We start from the raw sequence: 20350 nt of genomic DNA, 5'->3' as shown, positions 1-20350 counted from the left end.
CAACCTCGACGCGCGTTTCACCTTCTGACGAAGCCGTAAGGTGAAACGCGCGTCGAGGTTGTGCGCCCAGGGTCCGACCGTCCACTCACCACCATGTCCTCAGGTACGTTCTGAGTTAGTATCGTTCACACCGGTGCCTGGGACTTCTGTATACATCCATAGTGAGTCCCTCAACACACCCATGGTGCATATTATCAAGATTTTTACTTCAACTTGAGTACTTGTTATTTCCATGGTCTGCTTTAACTATTTAAGTACCATGTGTAGTGTGATAAAGCTCTTTTTCGTACCTGGTATGGTCATTTGCATGACTTGTGCATAGTCTCATTGCGGAGACATAACATTTGGCCATCCAGGTAACTCTCGAGCTTGTATTATCATTAATGGACTGTACCTTTCTGTGTGTTATAACCCACAGATACATTGGTGTTTTGTGGTGTCTGTGACCCTGCGCTTCTCCGTATTCTTGCATTATCTGTAGTTGTTCCATCCCTTATACTTTATAATAAATTTATACTTTTATACATCATTTCCACTTGTTCGTTTTGGTTTACCTTAGATGTTTTATGAGTGGTAATCGTAGCTGTCTGGTTGACAGGTGGCCTTTTGTAGGTTAATTGTTATTTATTGTCACTACCTCCCTGAGTCGGGAGTTGGTAATTTGCGCGCCCCCGTCTGCCTTTCTTGGAAGTGGTAGCCGTAACCGTTACTCAGGCTCCCTCTCTGGAAGCGAACCCTGATTCCCCGTTACCCGTGGTCACCATAATCAACAAAGTGGCAGCAGGTCCTTGCACATAATGTTTGAGAGTGTCAGCTCACCAGCAAGCCCTCACCTACAATATTTTATAGGGTCAGCTCACCAGCAGGCCCTCACCTACAAGTCCAGTATCACTATCCAAGAGTCTGGTCAACACAATCCTCACCACCGGGGGTCACGTAACTATTTAGCATGAAGGAGTATTATCGTTGTTTATCGGAATGAACCACAATAATTGTCTCGATCCACCCACTCACAATGGCCATGCACCACCACCCACAGAATCGCGAAAGAGGTATCAATTGATCAATCCTTTTCGTGTCCGGGCCGGGTGAGGTTTCCCGTGCGTAGTAAATATAAGCCGCAGGCTCTATTCCTGGTGATGCCCTTCTGTCAATTAGTTTAAGTTTCAGCTTTGCAACCATACTCCCCCCGGAACCCAAAGAGTTTGTTTTCCCAGAAAATGCTCGGTGGATAATGGGAATAACGCCGCCGGATCGCCTGTGGGATCTTCTTCGAACCTCCAACTTTCATTGTTGATTAATAAAAACATTAATGGCAACAAATGCTTTGGCTGTGGTTTGTCTTGCGCTGGTCCAAGAATTTCACCTCTTGCTGTACAATACAGATGCCACCGGCCGTCCCTCTTAATCATGGCCCCAGTTCTGAAAATCAACATTTTTGATTGAACTTGCACTTTATATACAAGTTAATATACAGGAAAGAATGTTTCCTAACAATTTTTACTCTACAATCGATTTTATCTTTGTTTTTTTGCGTATTATTGTCAGTCTGTAAAAGTGCCGTACTACCCGGACAACATCGCTCCCAGCAGCGACATGGGAGTCCAAGATGCATGCAGACATCCTCCCCATGCTGTTCCCGAATCATTTCCGGTGGTGTTTCCATCAATTTATGAACTTTTCATATGAACCAGGCACCCTCCCATCTTCAGAGCAGGGGGTGCCTGGTTTAATGCTTGGGTCCTCCCATTGACTTCCATTATACTCAGGTGATTGGTAGAGCACACGAGCATCCCGATGTGTTCGGCCCGAGCCCCCAAGCACTAAGGTGTTCGATCATCACTACTAAGGAACAATGCTATCAAAAATAGACATGCTAATAGTTTATTTTTATCAGTTAACAAAATGCAAAGTGATTAGATCTATTTGATCAATATTTCGTGTGACCACACTTTGCCTTTAAAACAGCATCAATTCTTGTAGGTACACTCTAGGTACACACACAGTATTTGAAGGAACTCGGCAGGGAGGTTGTTCAAAACATCTCGGCGAACTAACTACAGGTGTTCTGTTGATGAAGGCTTGCTTAAATCCTTCTGTCTCTTCATGTAATCCCAGACAGACTCGATGATGTGGAGATTAGAGCTCTGTTGGGGCCATATCATCACTTTCAGGACTCCTTGTTCTTCTTTATGCTGAAGATAGTTCTTAATGACATTGGGGGAGATTTATCAAACTGGTGTAAAGTAGAACTGGCTTAGTTGCCCATAGCAACCAAACTGATTCCACCTTTCATTTTTCACAGCTCCATTGGAAAATGAAAGGTGGAATCAGATTGGCTTGTTATGGGCAACTAAGCCAGTTCTACTTTACACCATTTTGAAAAATCTTTGAGGACAGCATTAACCCTGACCAAATCCCCAACTCCATTTGCTAAAAACTTACATGCTTACTTCCAAAATGAAAATCAGGCTTTGGAAATCAGATGTTCAGCTGTGCCATCAACTGCTCAGAACTGGCAGAAATCTTTGGACCCAATGTCATTTAGAACTATCTTCAGAGTAAAGAAGAACAAGGAGTCCTGAAATTTATGATTATGTCCCCACAGAGCCCTGATCCTAACATCAACAAGCCTGTCTGGGATTAGATAAAGAGACAGAAGGATCTAAGCTAACCTAAATCCACAGAAGATCTGTGGTAATTTCTCCAAGATGTTTGGAACAACCTTCCTGCTGAGTTCCTTCAAAAACTGTGTAAGTGTGCCTAGAAGAAATTATGCTGTTTTGACAGCAAAGGGTTGTCACACCAAATACTGATTTGATTTAGATTTAGATTTGTTGTTCATTCACTTTGCACTTTGTTAATTGATAAAAATAAACTTAACACATGCCTAAAACTTTTGCACATTACTGTATATGCTCTTTGTTTGTACAAGGTAGACTGTTAAAAATCCACATTTATCAAGCATGTAACTTGATAGAAAGCAATAGGTGCAATGATGTTACTATGAGTTTTGTCAAATGAGAAACTAGCAAGCCATACTATATCTGACATTATTTACAGTGTAAACCCCGTGTGATGAATAAGGCTACTTTCACACTAGCGTTTTTGCTGGATCCGTCAATACCAGAAAACCAAAACGCTAGTGTGAAAGTCTGCTACATTTTTTTTTATTTTGTTTCTAGATGTACTAGGAGTGCTTCCATGTAAGATAGTGATTGTGCATACAAGTGGTATAGGCAGAGGTGTTCATAAATTACTACTTTACCATACTTTTGTATTTTTTTTTGTTTTCTCCAGGTTTATTGGCACATGTTATGCCCTGTTCTGGTACATTTTCTCGCTGGCACATGTAGCTCTCTTTGTAACCAGATTTAGCTACAATGATGAACTTCCGTCATTTGTGGGAGCAGTAATAGTTGGCACATACAACGTGGTGGTTGTGATTGTATTGACCAAGCTTCTGGTAGCAATGCTGCACAAAAGCTTCCGGCTCATCGCTGTAAGTTATCTATATATTTTTATTTATTGAGTCCTAAATTTGGTCTAATATTGTATAATACAAATAAAACCGTTGTTGCGACGACATGTAGGTATTCTAAAGATGTAGGGGGTCATTTATTAAGCTGAAATATGCCTATATTAGGCATATTTCAGGCGAAGTGTGCGGGGCAATGGTTAGTTATTATCATCCAAATTAAACTCAAGTTGGACAAGTCCAATTAAAAAGATTAGCTGTTCTGGCAAAACAGGACGTTTTGGAGGCTATATGGGCCTTTTTTCTTTTTGCCTTTTTCTTTTATAAGTACCGGAAAATATAATTCTAATTGTGAAAATCCATTTACTGTCACATTGTATGAGAGACTTTTACAATAATTATTTTTTATTATTAGTAGTAATTGTATTGCTCAAGGCACTCTGATCTGTCCCTTTTAGCTTAAAGACCTTGGGGATATTATTTCTATTAACAGTTATCTGACTGTATGTACCCTTTGCTGCAGTTATTATCATTTTTGACAAAGGAGCTATGCCTTTGTTACTACTTGGATACAGATGATCCGAGGTCAAACCAACGAAGCAGATAACCTTGGGTGTACTAGTTCTCTACATCCTACCCTCTATCTGTGTCTGATCTATTGGTATCTTCGGCCTCCTAGAACCACGAGGATAAAGAGTGGAAGTTTGCCCGAGCTAAGCTGTGGCTGAGTTATTTTGATGACAAATGTACGCTCCCCCCACCTTTCAATATTCTCCCATCTCCCAAGACTATATGCTATCTGTTCAACAGTCTGAGCAAGTGGATCTGTTCCCACACTCCATCAGGAAGGGTCAAGCGACAGAACAGTCTCAAGGTAAGATCAGTAATTGTTTTCTAACCTATTCCAGACAGCATAAAACCCTTTAATATTCTTACCTTAGATCCAAGTCTAAGCTAACCCTCCAAGAATTTCCAAATATATATCAAGGATTTACAAAAGGAATGCAGCATAGAAGAAGCCTATTTCTAAGGCTTCTTAAACGCCTTTTAAGATAATTTTTCATGATTGCATTTTAGGCAAAAAAATAAATAAAATTTCAGTTGGTATTTATTAAAAATGTTCTTCCGTTTCTAAGATACAGGGTTGAAAATCAGTCTGTTGTTAAAAATCAGGTTGTCAGTTTCTGTTTTCATTGAATCCCATCATCTGATGGCTCATGTGTAGCTCTTATCTCTGATCTCCTGACTTTATAAATGCTTATTTAAGCCATATTGTTATTAGTTTGATAACAGCCACTACTACTGAAGATCAGGTGCTCTAGTTCTTATATAGTGCCCATATGGTTCTGCAGAACTGTCCTGAGATTGTCATCAATCACGTCTCTGTAACCGCTGAGGCTCACAATCTAATTTCTCAACACACACTCACAGATGGGCTAATTTCATGGGAAGCCAATAGACCTATAGTGACTTGCAAGTTGCAAGTATAATGAAATCAAGTATATCCCCCCAGCCCCTGTTGTATTAGAACCTAAAATTAAAAAGGATTTTTGGATTCGGTGGTACCATTTGATTTTAAACAACATGTGCTACGAAGGTACAAAATATATTTTACTGTAACACGAGCAATAATTAAGACAAAAAAATATAGAACTTTAAAGTTAAGAAGTATTTATGCCCTGAAATCCCTATTCCATATACAGGAAATTGGATCTTCTGAGAGCCATATGGTAAGAGGAGATGCTGATATTCTGAAGGTGTTCCACACCTGTTTTAAAGAGAGGTGTACCTATTTAATTCATATGTTACATACGGTAGCTGTTCCTGCTGTGACTCCTCTGTCCAGTATACCTCATAATAGAACAGCATTATTTCTAAGGTCTTGACCGAAAACTAAAACCAATATTTTTACCAATTAAAACCAATATTTTTTATTTTATTGTCTATGCAAGATTATGGGGCCATAAGTCAAATGACATCTATATGAGACTGTTCTAGGCATGCCCTGTGACATTCGTGTAGAGGTCATTGTGCAGAGAGGGGGAGTAGATAAGCTGTGACATCACCTACTGTAAATGGTAGATCCTGTGTTATCTATATATTAGTAATATCTGTCATTGTATACCTGCCTGTGATGAGATGACTGCTGAGGAGGGATCTCAACAGAACAGGGAGCCTTGACATATTATTAGGCTTAGAAACCAGTATGAAAACTGCAGGATTTTTTTTTTAAAATATAGTCACATGCGAAATTAAACATATCACCAAGAATTCTAAAAATATAAAAATAAAAACTTAATCTAAACCAGGCTGTTTTCTGATGACACATGCCTTTTAATTTGAAAAGGATAGGAAATTTTTTGTTGAAGATCAGAAGTACTGTAAGAGTAAGTACTGTAAGGCCTCTATTACACGGGCATCGCGTGAGAGGGCCAGATAGGATATGGGTGTGTTGCAGGATAATGCACGATTTTTCCGCGCAAGTGCAAAGCGTTTTAATGCGTTTTGCACACGCGTGAGAAAAATCGGCATGTTTGGTACCCAGACCCGAACCCAGACTTCTTCACAGAAGTTCGGGTTTGGGATCGGTGTTGTGTAGATTTTATTATTTTTCCTTTATAACATGTCCATTGAGGGGTTAAAAATAATAAACAAATTTAACTCACCCCATCCACCTAATCTCCTCTTCTTTCTACTTTCTTCAGGACCTGGCTAAAGGACCTTTGATGAGGTCACTGCGCTCATCACATGGTCCATCACATGAAAAACGCACAATATAGAGTGTGCTGTGATTTTCACACAACGCACGAGTGATGCGTAAAAAACACCGCTCATGTGCACAGTCCCATTGGAGTGAATGGGTCCGGATTCAGTGCAGGTGCAATGCGTTCACCTCACGCATTGCACCTGCACGGAATTCTCGCCCTTGTGAAAGGGGCCTAAGAGTACTACAACTATCTAAGGCTCCATTCGCATGGTGTCTTTTGTCATAATAATATAGGAGCAGATTCCATGCTAAAAAGCCGCCGGCAGGCATGCATAAACTACCTCCCATTCTTTTCATGTGGCCAAGGTTTATAGTAGCGACTGCATCAAGAATAGACATGTCCATTCTTGCCATGGTAATGGCTATAAAATGCGGGCACATGATCGCCAGCATTGTCTCACATTGAAATCAATGGGAGGCAGATTCCATACAATTGGTGACTTCCATAAACACTATGTGAAGGGGACCAAACAGTATAATTTCATTGCAAAGGTCAGTTTTTATTTTTATTTTATTCAACACTAACATGCTTGTTTTTACTTTAGAAAGTACGTTCTAAGATCAGAATGATCAAATAAATATCGCCAACACATAAGGGATTACCATTGTGCATTCACTTTCATCAGGCTCCCAACCTCATGTAACTAGAATCCACTAGAAATACAACAGTGGGCTCCAGCCTTTGCTTTACTTTTTTCTTCAGTCTCGATAGATGAACTCACGTGCAGTGAATATAGAATATATCCATGCAGAATAGTCCAAATATACAAAAAATTGAATAAAAGTACACATTTTCAGTTAACATAATCCAGGGGGAGATACTGTGGAGGTGAACCAAGCATGGCCACATGCAGATGCAACATTTTGGGGTACGCCCCGTGCAAAAAGTTGCAATAATAAATTTGCAAAATGTGTCATCAGTTTGTAAATGCCTACTTCACCGACAAAACTGGCAAAATCACTCAATTTTTCTGGAAAAGTGCAAATTTATCACCGTGGCTCAGACTAGATGATACGTTTGGTGCATGGCTATACACTTTTGCCTAAACTTCCTTTGCCACAGAACTTTACACCAGAATTATTGCACAGTTTTGGTGTAAAATGTCAGGACACACCCCTTACTGCTAACACACATCTCTTCCTTTTATACCATGCCCCTTGGTGAGCTATTTACAGTAGAGCAGATATATTCCGACCACAGCCTAGACATTTTCCACAGGGCAGTGGAGTATTCTTTGTTGTTTTGTTGGTGGAGCAAATTTTGCTAACTATTTCTGAAGCATTTGTCTTTTTTTATTTTTGTTTATTTGTTCCATGCCTGGCATTTTGTATTTAAACACGGGCTAAGGGTCCATTCACACGTCCGTTTTTTTCTTTCCTGATCTGTTCCGTTTTTTGCGGAACAGATCAGGACCAGATCTGGACCCATTCATTTTCAATGGGTCCTGGAAAAAATCGGACAGCACAATGTGTGCTGTCCGTTTCCGTTGTTCGTTCCGCATGTCTGTTTAAATATAAAACATGTCCTATTCTTTTCCGCAAAATTCGGATCCTGGTACAATACAAAGTCAATGGATCCGCAAAAAACGGAAGACATGGAAACACATAACAAATTTTTTATTTATTTTTTTTTTCAATTTTTTTTCAAAGAAATCCAAACAACTTTATTTGATTATTGCAATTTATTCATGGTTCCGTTTTTTGCGGATCCACAAAAAACGGATGACATAGGCCTCATGCACACGACCGTTGTGTGCATCCGTGGCCGTTGTGCCGCTTTCCGTTTTTTTTCGCGGACCCATTGACTTTCAATGGGTCCGTGGAAAAATCGGAAAATGCACCGTTTTGCAGCCGAGGCCGTGATCCGTGTATCCTGTCCGTCAAAAAAATATGACCTGTCCTATTTTTTTGACGGACAATGGTTCACGGACCCATTCAAGTCAATGGGTCCGTGAAAGAACACGGATGCACACAAGATTGGCATCCGTGTCCGTGATCCGTGGCCGTAGGTTGCTTTCATACAGACGGATCCGAAGATCCGTCTGCATAAAAGCTTTTTCTGATCTAAGTTTTCACTTCGTGAAAACTCATTTCCGACAGTATATTCTAACACAGAAGCGTTCCCATGGTGATGGGGACGCTTCTAGTTAGAATACACTGCAAACTTGGTACAAGACTGCCCCCTGCTGCCTGGCACCACCCGATCTCTTACAGGGGGATATGATAGCACAATTAACCTCTTCAGGTGCGGCACCTAAAGAGGTTAATTGTACTATCATATTCTCCTGTAAGAGATCAGGGCTGCCAGGCAGCAGGGGGCAGACCCCCCCCTCCCCAGTTTGAATATCGTTGGTGGCACAGTGTGTGCCCATCGCCCCCTCCCCCTTCCTCCCTCTATAGTTAAAAATCGTTGGTGGCACAGTGTGTGCCCATCGCCCCCTCCCCTTCCTCCCTCTATAGTTAAAAATCGTTGGTGGCACAGTGTGTGCCCATCGCCCCCCCCCCTTCCTCCCTCTATAGTTAAAAATCGTTGATGGCACAGTGTGTGCCCATCGCCCCCCTCCATCTCCCCCCCCCCATCATTGGTGGCAGCGGAGTTCCGATCGGAACTCCGCTGACGTGTGAATGTAGCCTCACAGATATTTTGTGGGCAGAGTTACATATTTAGCCATATTTATCAATTGCAACATTTTTAAAATGCTGCCCAAAAATCACTTAAGTCTACTTCAGTCGCCTGGTGGAGAAGAAAGTGATGGCATCTTTATAATAGAAAGCATTAGACACTAGGAAATTTGTGCAAGAAATTTAACAAATGGCGAAGAATCCAGTGGTAAATTTATCCCAAAAATTACTTTGAATATTGCCCTCATAATACATTACCCCCTTAGAGAGTGTAATCCAAAATGAAAACAAATTCACCTTTGGCACTGTCCACTATGAAGAAATTTTACAGTATTATATAAAGGGTCAGGGCCACATGTATACTATGGTGGCACTCAATTTAAAGAAGCAAGGGGCAAAACGCTGTTTTAGACGCTGGTCTTAATAAAGCCCTATAGCCTTTAGCTGTCTTACATTTAGACCTTTATCTACACCTGAAACAGGTGTAGAAAATGGTAAATGAGACTGGCCTGCTGGCTCTTCCCCGCCCATACGCCACACCCACAAGACCTGGCGCGAGTGGGGAAAAGTCGGAGATTACTGCGCAGCTAACCGTTGCGCCTCAATCTGTGCCTGAAATACGCCTAAAATAGGCATATTTCAGTATGATAAATGACCCCCAAAGTCCATAAAGAAATTCAAGAATAGACTAAAACAACATGGCACTCACCATAAGGGTCCATTCACACATCCGTGTGTGTTTTGCGGATCAACGGATCAGTGGATCCGCAAAACACGGACAGCGGCAATGTGCATTCCGCATTTTGCGGACCGCAAATTGCCGGCACTAAGAGACTATGCCTATTCTTGTCTGCTATTGTGGACAAGAATAGGACATGTTCTATTTTTTCAGGATGTATGGGTCCGCAATTCCGTTCCGCAAAATACGGAATGGAATTGCGGATGTGTGAATGGACCCTAAAGATAATCTTCTTTTATTTATTCCATATTGTGCAGAAGCAAGAGGGCAGAAAGAAGCAGGAGAGCAGGCAGCCTACACTCAAGGCCTTGCCGCTTCTTCCGCCCGCCCTGCTTTTGCACAATATGAAATAGAAAAAGCAGACTATCTTTATGGATAGTTCCATGTAACTTTCATTTATTCATGGATTTTTGGAGTGTCTGCTGTTGTTTGACCCATTTTCTTTTGTTCCAAATTTAATAAATGTCACACGCCAGTTCTTAATTTTGGCACATTTCGAAACAGATGCATTTTGTGGAAAGTGTCTAGATTGTGGTAGGGCTCATTTCAAAAAGTTGCATGCCATGTGATAAAATTTGTCACAATTTGCACCTTATCAAATCTACTCTAAAAAGAGGTCACAATACTTGGAACAGTGACATACGTACACATGTACCTAACTTGACACAACATGCTTAATAAACTATTGCAGCAAAATTGTCACTTAACACAAAAAAAAAAAAACAATGCAAAAGTCAAGTGAAAGTTTGCTAAGTGTCAAGTTAACATTTGCTACATCTTTACCATACAAGCTGAGCACACAACTACTATGGGTACCGCGGCAGCACTAGGAGAATTCAGTTCATTCAGATTTTTACAGCGCTAACAATGAGAATAAGGCTACATGCACGTGGCCGTGGTTTTGGTCCGCATCCGAGCCGCAGTTTTTGCGGCTTGGATGCAGACCCATTCACTTCAATAGGGCCGCATCCGTTGCTTTGTTCCGTGGACAGCAAAAAAAAAAATAACATGTCCTATTCTTGTCCGCACTTTGAGGACAAGAATAGGCAGTTATATTACAGGCTGTCCGTGCCGTTCTGCAAATTGCAGAACGGGCACAGACGCCATCCGTGTTTTGCGGACCACAAAACACACCACGGTCGTGTGCATATAGCCTAAGGCCTTATTCATATCCACCCCTGAAAATGACCGAACTATTAAAATATAATAGCATTTATATGTGTAAAGGAAAATAAATCTAAATGGGTGAATTACAGTTTTTTTGGTTGATCCATCTCCCCAAAAAATTTAATAAAAAAGATTAAAAAAAATGAAACAAAACAAGTCCTTATATGACTTGTGAATGAAAAAATTTAAAACTGACTCTTGGAAGGCAGGGAGTAAAAAACTATTTGCTCAACATTTCAAATGTCACAAGTTTTAAATCTGGCTAAAAATTAAACTGTGCCCACAAAACATCTGTCCACCCCTTAGTAAATACAAAATGCTAGGAATGGCACAGACCACATTAAAAATGTCTCAAACACTTCATACACGTTCTTGCGCAAAGCCATTCATATATTGCTCCATATATTTGTCACATTGTGTCAGTTTGCACTAAATTTGGGCACAGTTTACAACAAGATCTCTGTGCCTTCACATTTTTAAATAGGGGTCATCATTCCTTCAGATCAGTGAAGCTAGGGGAATTATTAACTTGGTGCAGAAATACTATACATGACCATAAAACAATTTAATATAATAAAAATCATCACGGTGGGAATTTATCAGCAGCTTTTCAAGTTTGCAAAAAGTTGCATTTTAAGCACGAGTTTTGCCTCTTTCACCATGTTTGGCAAAAGTTGAAAATGTAGGTGTGGCTTACTGGGAGGGACATGACCTATAACTTTTAGGGTGCCTTCACACACAGCCAATTTTATTGCAGAAAATGTATGTGACTGAAAGTCAGTTCCATTCATCTGAAGTAGTAATCCATGTGCTTCCCACCCAAAAAAACTCTAAATACTAATACATTTGGTGCATCTTTTGGTAGGCCATGTGAACGAACAGCCTAACTATAAGCTCCACCTGCTTTCTATGGCATAACATTTTAAAAGATTGTATATTTTTGTGCAAAATGATGCTTTCACACAAATTTTACTTTTGTAGGTGTATATATTTACATAAATTCCCACCATAGACTTCATTTTCTGCCTTTAGAATAGTCTAAAATGCACCACATCTACTAAGGGATGTGCACTAATTAATAAATGATCACCCCAACAGTTTTTTTTTGAGTGAAATATAACACCAGCATCTCAGCTTTTCATTAAAAACATGTGAAGGACAGGAGACCTAGAACACTAGAAAAATCCAAGACAGGCTCTGTAAAGGCTGCTCTAGAAATGATTTCCTTCACAGCAAGTTCCTACATTGTACACGGCCCCATGAACATGCCAGGGCCTTTCCTTTCACATTTTATACCCTAAAAGGCATGAGGATACAAAGAAGAAATGCAGCTTAAAGTTGAAGCCAAGTTTGCCCATATTAATGACCTATCTGTAAGATAGGTCAATCAATAGTGATGGACGAACCGTGCAAACCTACAATTTTACTGTAGGCCGGTACAGGCCCCAAAAATTATGCATTCATCTGACAGAAAAGAAAAAGTGATTATGTGGCTGAAGGTACATTAGGTGGTCACTGAATAACAATTTTACTGTAGGCAAGTGGAGTACAGGCCCCAAAAATTAGGCATTCACCTGACAGAAAAGAACAAATAATTATGTGGCTGGAGGTACATTAGGCGGTCACTTAATAACAATTTTACTGTAGGCCAGTGGAGTACAGGCCCCAAAAATTAGGAATTCACCTGACAGAAAAGAACAAGTGATTATGTGGCTGGAGGTATATTAGGCGGTCACTGGATAACAATTTTACTGTAGGCCAATGGAGTACAGGTCCCAAAAATTAGGCATTCACCTGACAGAAAAGAACAAGTGATAATGTGGCTGGAGGTACATTAGGCAGCCACTCAATAACAATTTTACTGTACTCCAGTGGAGTACAGGCACCAAAAATTAAGTATTCACCTGACAGAAAAGAACAAGTGATTATGTGGCTGGAGGTACATTAGGCGGTCACTGAATAACAATTTTACTGTATGCCAGTGGAGTACAGGCCCCAAAAATTTGGCATTTACCTGACAGAAAAGAACAAGTGATTATGTGGCTGGAGGTACATTAGGCGGTCACTGAATAACAATTTTATTGTAGCCCCGTGGAGTACAGGCCCCCAAACGCATTCACCTGACAGAAAAGGCCTTTTATGCCGCTGTATATACATAAGACAAGGACCATTCTTTGTTCTGGGTGGTGGCGGATAGAGGATATTCAATTACACATGGTTGTCACAGGTGTTGAATTCCTTTGAGATCCATGCCTCATTCATTTTTAGAAATGTGAGGTATTCCACACTGTCGTGAGCTAGGTGAGTGTGCTTATCGGTCACGATCCCCCCTTCTGCACTGAACGTCCTTTCAGACAGGACACTCAACAAGGGGAAAGCCAAGAGTTCCATGGCAAATTGTGCCAGCTCTGGCCACAGGTCAAGTCTGCACACCCAGTAGTCAACCCAGCTTCTCAGAGCATCCACATCGGCCGTTAACCCGATGTAGTTGGACACCTGTCGGTCTAGACGTTCCCTGAGGCTGGATCCGTACGGCGGCTGTCAATGGGTTGACTGCAAGAATAATCTCATATCCAAAGTGACCAACACATCTTCAAACTGCCCTCTTCTTGTAGGCGCAGTAGGATTGGTACCTACACCTGTTTCGCTGTGGGTGGAAATTCCTCTGCCAGCGCCCGCAGCAGCAGAATGCAGCATCTTTCACAGCAAGGCCTGAAATTGCTGCATTCTGCCAGCCCTCTGTGATGCTGGTAACATGTTCACCATTTTGTATTTGTACCGGGGGGTCTAAGTACGTTGCCACCCAGTACTGGTCCTTGCCCTTTATGCTTTTTATACGGGGGTCCCCATTTGCACTAAATTGGAAGCGGTGAAGTGCCCTGGCTCCTGCTTATCGCCCAGGAGAATGTCATCCTTGGGCTCCTCCCCCCAGCCACGGACAACACCAGGGATCCCCGAAAAGTTTAAAGTCTCCCTCAAAGCCTGCTCTTCTTGCTCCCCCTACTCCTCCCCCCAGCCACCATCCTCCTCTGACTCCTCTTCACACTCCTGCTGACTTGTCTGAGATGGAGTAACCCCTCCCTGGGAATTCATTCAGCATTGCGACTTCCTCATCTTCCAGCTCCTGCTCCTCGACGGCTTGATCAATGACACAACATAATGCAAGCTCCAGAAAGAAGGCGTAAGGTACGATGTCACTGATGGTGCCCTGGCTGCGACTGACCAGTTTGGTGATCTCATCAAATGGCCACAGAAGTCTGCATGTGTCGCGCATGAGCAGCCACTGACGCGGTGAACAGAAACCAAGCTCCCCAGAACCTGTCCTGCTGCAGAGTTCGTACAGGTAGTCGTTAACGGCACGTTGCTGCTGGAGCAGCCTATCAAGCATATATAAGGTGGAGTACAAGCGCGTCGGGCTGTCACAAATCAGACGTCTGACGGGCAGGTGGTGTCGCCGCTGAACGTCAGCAAGGCGAGCCATGGCCGTTTAAGATCTTCTAAAATGGCCAGAGATTTTCCTGGCCTGCCGCAAGACATCCTGGACCCTGGGGTATCTGGTAATAAATAACTGCACGTCATCATCGTCACCTTCACCACCACTGACATTAGAGATTTCGGAGTAGGCAGCAATAGCGGGGACCACCCTCCTTGGGCTGATCTGGGTACTGTCGCCAGACCGCTGTGTGGCTGCTTTTGCTACCTCCTATTCCTCATCCGATGCCAAGAATGGCTGCGCATTGTTAAGGTCTGGGAATGGATGGGAAAATAATTCCTCTGACTCGAGTGGAGGGGCTATGGTGGTGGTGTCTTTGGGGGTGCGCACAGCAGAGAGTGAGGAGGGTGCAGATACAGAGGATTAGGAGGGTGTAGAAGCGGAAGGCTGAGTGAGCCACTCAACCAACTCTGGTGCGTCCTTTGACGTAATCGTACGCACCTTCTCCAACTTCCCACTTAGGCTCCGGCCTGGTGCAACTGCCCAACCCCTACCACCCCTGCGGAACGGCCTGCCTCTCTGCCTGTCATTTTCAAAATGACCTTGTGCCAAAGTCCCTTGAGAAGAGCAATATTTGTTGAAGCAGGAATATCGTAGGCCTCAATCAGTATTTGGTGGAATCTGGTATATCAAACCCCTTATTAAGTATTTTGTGGAAGCATGTGTATCGCAGGCCTCAATCAATATTTTGTGGAAGGAGGTATATCAATCCCCATAATCAGTATTTTGTGGAAGCAGGTGTATCGCAGGTCTCAATCAATATTTGGTGGAAGCAGGTATATAAAAAACCCTTAATCAGTATTTCTTGAAAGCTGGAATATCACACACCTCAATTTGTATTTTGTGGAAGCAGGTATGTAGAACCCCTTAATCAATATTTGGTGGAAGTAGGTATATCAATCCCCTTAATCAGTATTTTGTGGAAGCAGGTATATCCGAGGCCTCAATCAATATTTGGTGGAAGCAGGTATATCAATCCCCTTAATCAGTATTTTGTGGAAGCAGGTATATCGCACCTCTCAATCAGTATTTTGTGGAAACAGGTATATAGAACCCCTTAATCAATATTTTGCGGAAGCAGGAATATCAAACCTCTTAATCATCATTTTGTGGAAGCAGGTATATCAATCCATGTAATCAGTATTTTGTGGAAGCAGGTATATAGAACCCCTTAGTCAATATTTGGTGGAAGCAGGTGTATTTCACCTCTCAATCTGTATTTTGTGGAAGCAGGTATATCGCACCCCTCAATCAGTATTTTGTGGAAACAGGTATATAGAACCCCTTAAAGTCTTTAACTTAAACAGTTTAGTGTTTATTCACACATAAGGAAACACAAAATGACCATTCACAGTCTTGGTGTTTGTTCACACCATGCAATGTCCATAGAACAAAATCTTCACCTGGTTAGCAGTTTTCCCCCAGCTGTCCACTGCAGGCTTTTGATGCCTATTTTCCAGCATGCGGCTTTTAATCCTTTAGCATGGCACCAATTGACAGATCCCAAAGCTTCCCTGTCAGATGGAGGATCATCAAACACACCTGAGACTGCTGGCTGTTTGTTTTTTTATAGGCCAATAAAGACCCGGCCTGGAGCGTGGGACGATTCCACCCACCCAGCACTTTGGCTACTCCCAGTAAGAGCCGGTCCAGATCGGCTTTGCAGCCATACTAACAACAAACAGTGTCAAACATGCACTAGCTGCCGCTGACACTTAAAACTATCAGCTCTTACCTAACCGAGGCCAGGAACCTCGGTGACACATATCTTCCATCAATGACAGCCCCTTGCACCTTCCTACAGTATATAAAAAACCCTGAATCAGTATTTTGTGGAAGCAGGTATGTAGAACCCTTAGGGTCCATTCACACGTCCGCAGAATGGGTCCGCATCCGTTCCACAATTTTGCGGAACAGGTGATGACTCATTTATTTTAAATGGGGCCGGAATGTGCTGTTCGCATTTTGGATCTCCACTTCCGAATCCGCACTTCCGTTTCGCAAAAAAATAGAACATGTCCTATTGTAGTTTGCAATTGCTGACAAGAAAAGGCATTTTCTATGAGAGTGCTGGCGATGTGCGGTCCGCAAAATGCGGAACGCACATTGCCGGTGTCCGTGTTTTGCGGATCCGCAAAACACACATGGACGTGTGAATGGACCCTTAATCAATATTTGGTGGAGGCAGGTATATCGCACCCCTCAATCTGTATTTTATGGAAGCAGGTATATAGAACCCCTTAATCAATATTTGGTGGAAGCAGGTATATCAAACCCCTTAATCAGTATTTTGTGGAAGCAGGTATATCCCAGGCCTCAATCAATATTTGGTGGAAGCAGGTATATCAATCCCTTAATCAGTATTTTCGGGAAGCAGGTATATCAATTCCCTCTAATCAGTATTTTGTGGAAGCAGGTATATAGAACCCCTTAATCAATATTTTGTGGAAGCAGAAATATCAAACCTCTTAATCATCATTTTGTAGAAGCAGGTATATCAATCCCTGTAATTAGTATTTTGTGGAAGCAGGTATATAGAACCCCTTAGTCAATATTTGGTGGACGCAGGTGTATTTTACCCCTCAATCTGTATTTTGTGGAAGCAGGTATATCGCACCCCTCAATCAGTATTTTGTGGAAACAGGTATATAGAACCCCTTAATCAATATTTTGCGGAAGCAGGTATATCGCACCCCTCAATGAGTATTTTGTGGTAGCAGGTATATCAATCCCCTTAATCAGTATTTTGTGGAAGCAGGTCTATAGCACCCCTCAATCAGTTTTTTGTGAAAGCAGGTATATAGAACCCCTTAATCAATATTTGGTGGAAGCAGGTCTATTGCACCCCTCAATCAGTATTTTGTGGAAGCAGGTATATAGAACCCCTTAATCAATATTTGGTGGAGGCAGGTATATCGCACCCCTCAATCTGTATTTTGTGGAAGCAGGTATATTAAACCCCTTATTCAGTATTTTGTGGAAGCAGGTATATTGCACCCCTCAATCAGTATTTTGTGGAAGCAGGTATAAAGAGCCCCTTAATCAGTATTTTGTGGAAGCAGGTATATAGAACCCCTTAATCAGTATTTTGTGGAAGCAGGTATATCGCACCCCTCAATCTGTATTTTGTGGAAGCAGGTATATAGAACCCCTTAATCAATATTTGGTGGAAGCAGGTATATCAAACCCCTTAATCAGTATTTTGTGGTAGCAGGTATATCGCAGGCCTCAATCAATATTTGGTGGAAGCAGGTATATCAATCCCTTAATCAGTATTTTCTGGAAGCAGGTATATCAATTCCCTCTAATGAGTATTTTGTGGAAGCAGGTATATCGCACACCTCAATCAGTATTTTGTGGAAGCAGGTATTGTGGGCTTTTTCTCTGGTAGACAGGCTTGCGGACGCAGTAAAGAGGCAATTACAAAGTCTTTAACTTAAACAGTTTGCTGTTTATTCACACATAAGGAAACACAAAATGACCATTCACAGTCTTGGTGTTTGTACACACCATGCAATGTCCATAGAACAAAATCTTCACCTGGTTAGCAGTTTTCCCCCAGCTGTCCACAGCAGGCTTTTGGTGGCTATTTTCCAGCATGCATCTTTTAATCCTTTAGCACGGCACCAATTGACAGATCCCAAAGCTTCCCTGTCAGATGGAGGATCATCAAACACACCTTAGACAGCTGGCTGTTTGTTTCAATCTGTATTTTGTGGAAGCAGGTATATAGAACCTTTTAATCAATATTTGGTGGAAGCAGGTATATCGCACCCCTCAATCATTATTTTGTGGAAGCAGGTATATTGCAGGCCTCAATCAATATTTGGTGGAAGCAGGTATATCGCACCCGTTGCAAATAATTGTTTCAGTACCGCTTGTCCCTCTATATACCTGAGGTATTGCAGCAGAACCGCACACTGCTGCACAATACAAATGCACTATAATATACTTTCTATGTTAGAAAGTATATTATAAGTATATCACACCCCTCAGTATATCACACCTATCGATAGCACACCTATACCAGTCCTTTAAAGGACTTTTGTGGCCCTATTAGCTAGCGTTTGGTGTCCCTAACAGTCTGTCTCTGCTCCACAAAGCAACCTCTCCCTACACTGGCCAAACACAGAATGTAAAATGGCTGCCTGATCAGGTTCTGTTATAGGGTGGGGGTGTGTCCATGTGCTGAAACGTCTCAATTGCCTGTCCTGTCCCTACCTGATGGATATGTCATGGGTCAAAGTTCAGCGCAATGCAAAAGAATATGGCGCATGCGAACATCGCCGTATGTTTGCATGTTTTGCGAATTGCTAACGAGCAAAGTTCGCCACAAAATGACTGCCAGGCGAACCGCAAGGCCATCTCTAGTCATCAGATTGGCGAGGACCCAACTCCCGGCACCCATATGATCAGCTGTTTAATGAGAATGTAGCGCTTGTGTAAGCACTGTGTTCTCTTCACTGTTTACCTGCTTACCGTCGACATCTCAGCGGTGGAGTAGTGTAATTACATCCACTCTGTCCCATTCAAGTGAATAGCATGGAGCAGCTGTAATTACACTGCTTCACTGCTGCAATGTCGATGGCAAGAAGTGAAGACAATGCAGCATTCACAGAAGCACTGCATTCTCTTCAAATATCTGATTGGCCTGCCAATCTGAAATTGGTGACCTATCCTGAGGACAGATCATAAATATGAACTAATCATACAGTAGCATGGCATTACTGGTTTACATATAAAAAGGATACACAGCTTTATCTGATCCTCAGCTATAAAACTAAGGGAGAGATTTATCAAGACCAATTCTTTCTGTTCTGGTCTTGATATCCACTGGGCTTCCAGAGGATGCAGCTAATTTATGAAGAGGTCCAGGCCTTGTCATAAATTAGGTTCATCCTCCTGCAGTTCATGTGCCTAAGCAGAAATCTAAAACTGGTGTAAATGACGAAAAAGTTTGTCTTGGCTCTTTGCCACACCCTTTTCCCACCCCTGCCATGCCCTTTTTGTAAAAGTTGCGAAGGTTGCTTAAAAAGAGGCACTTGTGACTAGGGATGAGTGAACCCGAATTTTACAGGTTCAGGTTCGGAGTTCAGGCAGTGGAGGAATCCCGTTGGATTCCGTTATAACTGAATATAATGGAATTCTATGACAGAATGCAAAATGGAAGCCTTTAACCCGTTCGCTACCGGCGCTGTACATGTAAGGCACTGAAGCGATGTTTAAACATGGCGCCTGATCGCACGTGCAGCGTGCGCCATGGCCGGCAGATTTCTGCTGTTTCAAACAGAAGAGACCTGCGGCTAATTACCGTGACTGGCAATAATGCCGATTGCGGTAATTAAATGCTTTAGATGCTGTGACCAATTGAGATCACGGCATCTAAATGCGCAAAAACCCGGGCTTCCTACCGATTCCCCGCGTGGCCAATTGGGGCATCGATAGTGCCCTGGACACTTTCAGCCTCGCTGACAAGGCTGAAAGTGTTCATGCTGCAATTTTTATTTTGGCCACAAGGTGGCAGGCCAAGATAAGAAATGAGCAATACTGAGTTTAAATGGCATTTTAAAAATCCCTGATAGAACAAAATGAAAATACATCATTTATAGGTTCATATATGAGCCACAAAATCATCACAAAATTAAAAAAAGTAAAAAATATATAAAAAATAAAAATATATAAAAGTTCATCCCCCTTTCCGTATAATTAAAAAATAAATACCTAAATAACAATAAATATAAACATCATGAGTATCACTGCGACCAAAAACGCCTATACTATTAAAATAGAAAAAAAAAACAATACGGCGAATGGCGTAACGGAAAAAAGGGTAAAATTCCCGATTTGCGTTTTTTTCATTTTCTTCTCTTACCCAATTTTTTTTTTATAAAATATGATCAAAAAGTCATGCACACTCCAAAATTGTATCAATAAAAACTACAGAATGTTCTGCAAAAAATTAGCCCCTAAACAGCTCAGTAGACAAAATATGATGATCTAATTTTTTTTTATCAAAGTTTAAATTTATTTGTATACTATTTAGACATAAAGAACCTGTACCTATGGGGTATCGTTGTAATCGTA

General features: G+C 41.8%; 1 protein-coding gene across 2 annotated transcripts in view; it reads left to right on the top strand.

Annotated features, from left to right (window-relative positions):
* TRPC1 (transient receptor potential cation channel subfamily C member 1) overlaps positions 1-20350 on the top strand; it is a 159578-nt gene that overhangs the window by 128140 nt on the left and 11088 nt on the right. For both annotated transcript variants that reach the window (XM_044289916.1, XM_044289915.1), the window contains 2 exons: positions 3301-3502; positions 4158-4352. In XM_044289916.1, the coding sequence (XP_044145851.1) occupies positions 3301-3502; positions 4158-4352 (397 nt within the window). The remainder of the gene's footprint in view (positions 1-3300; positions 3503-4157; positions 4353-20350) is intronic.

This window comes from Bufo gargarizans, chromosome 4 (assembly GCF_014858855.1).
Source record: "Bufo gargarizans isolate SCDJY-AF-19 chromosome 4, ASM1485885v1, whole genome shotgun sequence".
In the NCBI taxonomy this organism is placed as follows: Eukaryota; Metazoa; Chordata; class Amphibia; order Anura; family Bufonidae; genus Bufo; species Bufo gargarizans.
Note: the sequence above shows the minus strand (reverse complement) of the source record. Positions and strands in the feature narration are given on the sequence as shown.